This window comes from Triticum aestivum, chromosome 5D (assembly GCF_018294505.1).
Source record: "Triticum aestivum cultivar Chinese Spring chromosome 5D, IWGSC CS RefSeq v2.1, whole genome shotgun sequence".
Lineage (NCBI taxonomy): Eukaryota > Viridiplantae > Streptophyta > Magnoliopsida > Poales > Poaceae > Triticum > Triticum aestivum.
Genome location: NC_057808.1, coordinates 348,636,711 through 348,643,524, shown reverse-complemented (window position 1 = coordinate 348,643,524; position 6,814 = coordinate 348,636,711). Strand labels below are relative to the sequence as shown.

Sequence of the window (6,814 nt, the reverse complement as noted above, 5' to 3'; positions counted from 1 at the left end):
ACCAAGAACATCCACTGGAGAACCAGGGATATTGGCAGGCAAGAGGAAGAGGAAACCTCCTAGCAAGTTTGCATCCTATTTCAATGCTAGTGGAAACTATTGAACTCTGTGTCTAAGTTTGTGTTCTGCTACCTAGTTTGAGTGTATGGTACTAAGTTTGTGTTGTGCTACTAGCCTGCTTAAATTCAGACATGTGAACTTGTGAACAATGTTGAATGTATGGTTTACGTGCATTTTGAAATTGTTTTAACTTGTTTTATTTGTTTTACATTGCCATTTAAACAGTTCAGAAGTTACATTGCCATTTATTGCCAAATTCATTTTAGAAAAAAAAAATCTGCACAAAAAAAGTCTGTCCTGGGGCTCGAACCTAGGACCAGTTGGTTGTAACCATGCGTTCAATACCAATGGGCTAGTGCTTGTGATTTGTTTGACTAGCATCGGCCAAACTTATTATATGTTGTTAGCCGGCAGCGTTGAGTAACACCAGATGTTTCAGATTCTACGGCTTTAATACGTGTCCACCCACCACTCTCTCTGCCCACTCGCCGCTCGCACCGCCCACTCCACTTCCCCCTCTCTCCTGTCGAAATCGCCGCCGACAACCACCCCCACCGCCGTCGCCATGGACTGGCAGCTCGCCATCGAAGCTCTCACAGGCAACAACCAGGAGATGCGCGCGCAGTACAGGGAGATCGCGCGCTGGTTCCCAAGTCTTGAGATGATGAGGAACCACGCCCACGGCCTGGTTAAGGTGATGACAGCTGCTGAAAAGCAGCGCGCCTTCCCTGCCGGCCGCACCATCCCGCCGGCGACCATTCTGCTGTGGGTGATGCGCGAGGTGCAGCGGTCCCTCGACCCCAAGAAGCGCGCCCGATGGTGGATGTACCGCTCATCCACCACGCCGCCGGCCGCCGCGGACCACGTCACCGACGCCGTCCTCGCTCTCCCAGCCCCAATCAACAACGCCTACTGGGAGAGGCGCAATCCATGGGTCCTTGGGCCCTCTGACGACTCTGACGGCGAGTCCAGTGACGATGATGAGGACGAGCCCTCTGACGACTCTGACGACGAGGTGGATGAGGTCGTCATCCTCTCCGACGACGAGCCTGGAGTGCAGCTGCTGGCTCCCGTCCTCGACGCCGTGGAGGGGGATAGGAACCTCCCAATCCACGTGGATGCGCTGCCGGAGGTCGCCGATCTCCTAGACGGCGTCGTCGTGAAGCAAGAACAAGATGGCGGCGAGCAAGATGTGCTGGAGCCGGCGCCGGCCAAGAAGAACAAGAAGAAGAGGGCGGCCGTGACTGCGGTGCGCCACTCCCAGCGCCTGCAGAAGCTGAAGAAGGAGGAGTGAAGTGCTGCCTTCAGTTATGCACTAATGTTCAGTTTCGTCAGTCCTGAACTTTAAGTTCAGTAAGTTCCTAGGTTCAGTTTCGTCAGGCACTATCTACTACTAGTTGCTATTTATATTTATGTCAGGCACTATCTACTACTAGTTCCTATCTATGTCAGACTATGAATGCCAGTACTATCTATCTATGTCAGACTATCTATATATGTTACTTGCTACTTGCTACTTGCTACTTACTACATATGTTAAGTTATTTGTCAGACTATCTAAGCTAATTGCTATATATGTTACTTGCTACTTCCAACTATGTCACTACTGTCAGTTATCCACACATGATATATGCAGAGTAAAACTGCCTCATCATAGATAAAACATTCTTACTTACTTAACTTAGCATGAGTACTCACTTAGCATAGTAGGTCTTAACATAATAATCATTACATCATAGATAAAACCAACTAGTTCTTAAACCATAACAGTACCTCCCTCCCTCATACCATTCTAAAAGCACATGAAACTTTCCCAAAATATACACCTAGGTACCTATCATGCATGACATTCCAAGGCCAGCTATATATATAGGCCTACTAATTACTTAACCCACACACCAACCACTTCACTCATTCATAATTGCCTTGATCCTCTCCAGTTTATCTTTGCTGGCATGCCCAGCCTTGAGCAGATCAGCAATCAGATACTCCAGCTTCTTCTTCTCTTGCCTTAGTAGGTCCCTCTCCCCCTCCACTTCCTTCATGGCCTTCCTCATGTTCTGAATGATATCTGCTTGGCTTTGAAGAATGCACCTTTGCTCCTTGGCAAGCTTCATCTTCTCCATACTTAACTCAATCTTTGCCTGATCCTTAAGTTGTTTCTTCTTCTCATTTAGTTCATTGATTGCCTGACTGGTATAGCCCATGTCATGAGACATCTTGCCATCTTGATAGTCAAATAGCTTGGATACATCTTCCACCAACTGGCTGTAGTTGTTTGACAGGAAATCAATTTCCTTCTGTAGCTTGGCCACCTCTTTCTCATGAGCTTGTTTGTCATTCACCCTTCCCAAGTTCTGCTCATGGTACATGTCCCAAATCCTGGTTAGGCACCTTTGTAGAATCTCTGGCCAAGGACCATCCACCCACTCCACAACCCCACAGTTCACACCTACATCCTATAGAAGCAATTATTTTATAATTAAGCACAAAGCACTAGTAACAATCTTAGTACAGATAACTAAAGTTATAAAGTCATTTCATTTAACTGAAACCCTTTGTTTACATCAATATGCTCTCTGAATTATGCAAAGATAATTCTTTCACAGTAAGCACACATCACCTGACTTAGCATCAGAGATAAATTCAGTTAACAGCTATATTTAGCAGTAGATATAAATTCATTTAACTCTGTTCTTTTTCAGTTAACAGCTATATTCAGAAAACACCTAACTAATACATTCAGTTCACAGTACACTAAAGATCTCTACATATGTATGGCACTTTCAAGTTTCAGTTGTAAACTACAGCACACATCTCTGCACATCACACATCTCTGCACCACATGCTGCACCACACATCTCCAGCAGCAAAACACATCACACATCTCCACCAGCAAAACAAGTTAGCGTTCCAGATTAAATACCTGCTGCACAGGACAACCCAGGAATCGCCTCCCAGTCAAAGCACCTTCAAAATCCACCATCTTCTTGGGCCTCTGATGATGCATCATGCACGTCGGCTCAGATTCAGTGTAAGAACCACAAAAAGTTGGTTCCACCACACTGTCAGGGGTTTCCTGCAAAAGAAACTTCGAATCAAACCTAAAGCAAATTGGAATCTCCAATTTGGATGAACTAACCCTAACCCTAACTCTGTTCCACCATTATGCACTTACAAAGAGCTGAGGATCCATTGAAACCATGTTGATGTCCTCGTCCGAGCTCTCCTCGTCATTCCAGAATGGCATCCTCAACTTCTACCGGCAGCAATGGCCGCGGCGGCGACGGCGATAGGCTGACCTAGCTAACAGCACCAGGGAGAGGGAGAGGATGAGGACGAGTGAGAGCGAGGAGGAAGAGACTGAGCGAGTGGCTGAGCTCGCTCTCACTTATTGGACCACCGACAGCCGCCGTTCCGACAGGCGGACGGGCCGTTAACGGCCGTCAACGCGCGGCGGCCGTCCGTTGCCTGCGTGGCAACTGATTCGTGGGCCCAACCGGTCAGATTCGGGGTTAGCGCGGGCGAAACGAGCGCTTACGCGAGTTGGTAGTTTTTTGCCACGGTTTAGGACAAATTTGGTAGTTTTCTGCACAAAAACGTAAAGTGGTAGTTTTCTGTCACAAGTCCGTGAAATGTGGTAGTTTTTGGTTAAATACTCCCCGTAAGACCTATCCAGCTATTCTGCCAAGATAAGGTGTGGGCATGCTAAAATGTTAGGAGTAAAACAATTGAGCACCAATTTGTTTGGCCTGTCCATGTTTTAGCATAGCAAATACTCCGTCCATCCCAAAACCCGTGTTGCTGATTTAGTAAAACTTTGTACTAAATCAGAGTTGTACTAAATCAGCGACATTTATTTTAGGACGGAGGGAATAGCAAATATTGGAAGCAAACCAATTATGTCTAAGTCTTCTAAACTTAGTGTGGATTAACTCACCGACAACGGCATTGTTGTTTGAAGAAGTGACATGCCTAGAAGCATCGTAATATACTGTTCACCAAGTTGCATCTCAGAGAATCTGTCGGATTTCTCAAGAAGACCGAGAGAAGTCCATTGATAGATCAGATCATCTTTAGCTATAGTCTGACCATGTTGGAACATCGCACAGTAAGTAAAGCATGGCCGTAAGCTCTGTGGCATATTAATGTATGCCAACATGAGGAATGGCTTACGGACACGGTCATATGCCCATATATCACTGTTCAGTACTTCCGCCCATCCTGTAGCATCTTTGTAGAGTAGCACGCCACCAAGCACCGCAGCTGCTAATGGTGAACCCTGACACCTTTTTGCAATCTCTGCACCAACCTGCTCCATCGCTTGCTTGTCAAACGATCTACCTTCAAAGTGACTTCGTTGTTTGATTATTGTCCAGCACATGTCATCACTCAATGCATTACATTCCTCAAATACATTACAACGCGGTAAACCGCCCGTTGTTAGCAAGATCACCTCACTACGATTGTCCCCTTCACTTAACATACCATCCAACTCCTCGCAATCATCCCATGATAATGGAAACATGCCATCTAAGACAACAAGTACCTTAATGCTAGTATCAAGTAGCTGGTGAAGTCGCTTTCTTACATACTCCATGTCATCATTTGAACCACCGTTGATATCTTCCCCTGACAGCTGAGAAATTATGTACTTCCCCATGTCCTGCAAGCGAAAATCGTCCGAGCATTGGATCCATACCCGAGAGTAGTCTTTGAATCGGGAATGGTTGAAAACCATTCGTGCTAATGTTGTCTTGCCGCTGCCATGCTGGCCATCAATGTCAACCATGATGTATTGCCCTTCTTTCACAGATATACGTTCCATTATGCTCTGTATGTGTTTATCCCTTCCTATAATCATTGGTTCTTCAACCTCTGTTATATCAGTAACTGGTGGCTCGATGCTTGCATGAGAATCAGATGACATAAGGTTGAATTCATCCATGTCGACCCGTAGCTTGCAGACTTCTTCTTTTATCTTCTCCATCTTACCAGCCATGATATTCTTCTTCTCGGGAGCATTGCCACGTGGTATCATCTTCGTCAACTGCAAAGAATCAGTTATCATTTAGCAGGTACATACACCTTGAGGTATGGAAGGAGTCAGGAGTACTCGGACGGTCGACGATGTACATACCTTGCGCGCGGGTGCTGCTGGTTTCATTGTGTCTTGCAACTCGTCCAAGATGTCGTAGGCGGCCTTCACGACCCGCCGCAGCCAGTCCTGCACCTTCTTCCCCTGCAGGTCAAGTTCGCTTATTTTTAGTGACCTATGGATCTCGTAGCCTAACTATGACCGGATCTCTGAGCTTTTATATCAAAAAAATTTAGGGTGGTGAAGTTGATGCGTACATACCTCCATTTGCTGGGGGGCATCTTCTAGCAGCGGCTGTATGGCTTCCGGCGTAGTATCCATTATTTCCTTCGATCCCTCTCTGGGGACATCATCCTTAAAACAAAGACACCGCATCTCGGCGTCCTCCAGCAGCGGATGTATGGCCTCCAGCGTCTCCATTATTTCCTGCAAATCGCCGGTGGCCTCATCTCCGACGGTGATGGCGGATCTGAGCTTCCTGCATAAGCTTTGGACAATGGCTTGGGCCATGGCTGCTCCTTGCGCTTCCACCCAGATGCAAGAGCTTTGATTGGAGTCAACGATGGAACGGGGATGGTGCAGCACCGGGCAGAGGACCGTTTGTCCACCTCGCGGGTCACAGAGCAAAGCTAGGAGCGAAGGAACCGGCTGGAGCTGTACATCAGGCACTAATTCTGTAAGCAACAGTAACTACCTCAGTGTAAAACAAGGAAATTGATTGTCTCGAAAAGAAGACCAGCCAGTTTGGGGCTCTACCGACAATGAACAAAGTTCTGAAAGCAACAATGGATAAGTGCACTCGACGCTGTAAAGCGGTTCAAAATCCCTCTCGGACCGATTCGATTCGATATACACTGGAGAAAGCGAACTAAAGCAAATGATTCCCTGAGTCGAACCAAAGCCAACTGTAATGAATGGAGGGCATGCTCCTTCTCTCCTGTAGTCCGCGCTTAGCGTCTCACTTCAAGTTTATTCTTCTCTCTGCTCCATTGTTGCACAACAAGGTTACAGTTAGGGTTTAGAAATTAGATTGATAGTATGGCGACTTAATTAAATTGGGGCAAGTAGAACATGTGACCGCTGGCTAACGTAAGGATTCCATTTTTGGTGACCAGAGGCGAGATCCACCGTGGCTTTCTGTAGATTTGGGTGGACAGCAAGAGGAGTCGGGAAGGAGAGAAGGAACGCAAGGAAGAAAGAAGCATGCAGTGTTTCTCTCTTTTTCTTTATTCTGTGTGCTGTGGTGGGCTCAACAGTTCGAACTTTTTCTCCTTGTTGCGAGATGGAGGAATCAGTCGACCCTACACACCGGAGCAAAAACGATAACGATTCAAAGCATTTCACTGCTGCTGGTGCTGGTGCCGGTGCAGACGGGTTCGCTGCTGGTGCTGCAGGCCATCGAAGGGAATGATATGAGCATGACCGGTCAATCAATGGAGTCGTCTTTAGGGAAATCAAGGATTTTGCTTGATTGAACCTTGCTCGTTTTAATATTTGCCACAGCCAAGGCCATGTAATATTTGGCAGAAAAAAGGGCATGCAATAAAGTAGAGCATACTATCGCTACACACGCTGCAAAGTGTGTGCAAGCTTAGAGCATCAATGTACAAGTCTGACCCTTTGTATGTTCGTCGACAGCGCCAGCCCGCACCTAAA

At 46.7% G+C, this 6,814-nt stretch overlaps 1 protein-coding gene across 2 annotated transcripts; it reads right to left on the bottom strand.

Annotated features, from left to right (window-relative positions):
- Positions 1-1,714: 1,714 nt before the first annotated feature.
- LOC123121670 (putative disease resistance protein RGA3) lies at positions 1,715-5,928 on the bottom strand. Of its 2 annotated transcripts, XM_044541683.1 has the most exons (5): positions 5,420-5,924; positions 5,201-5,302; positions 4,001-5,110; positions 2,987-3,139; positions 1,715-2,519 (listed from the first exon to the last, which is right to left on the bottom strand). In XM_044541683.1, the coding sequence occupies exons 1-5, from the start codon at positions 5,666-5,668 to the stop codon at positions 1,968-1,970; spliced, it is 2,166 nt and encodes a 721-aa protein (XP_044397618.1). In that variant the 5' UTR covers positions 5,669-5,924; the 3' UTR covers positions 1,715-1,967. The 2 variants fall into 2 exon arrangements, with proteins under 2 accessions (XP_044397618.1, XP_044397619.1); XM_044541684.1 differs by lacking the exon at positions 2,987-3,139 and having other exon boundaries at positions 5,420-5,928.
- Between the last annotated feature and the right edge of the window lie 886 nt (positions 5,929-6,814).

Excerpts from the sequence above, each read along its gene's own strand:
- LOC123121670 (XM_044541683.1), bottom strand. The coding sequence starts at position 5,668 with ATGGCCCAAGCCATTGTCCAAAGCTTATGCAGGAAGCTCAGATCCGCC. Across the intron at positions 5,111-5,200 it reads CAGCAGCACCCGCGCGCAAG|TTGACGAAGATGATACCACG; the intron begins GTATGTACATCG and ends GATTCTTTGCAG. Across the intron at positions 2,520-2,986 it reads TGGGTTGTCCTGTGCAGCAG|GATGTAGGTGTGAACTGTGG; the intron begins GTATTTAATCTG and ends TTGCTTCTATAG.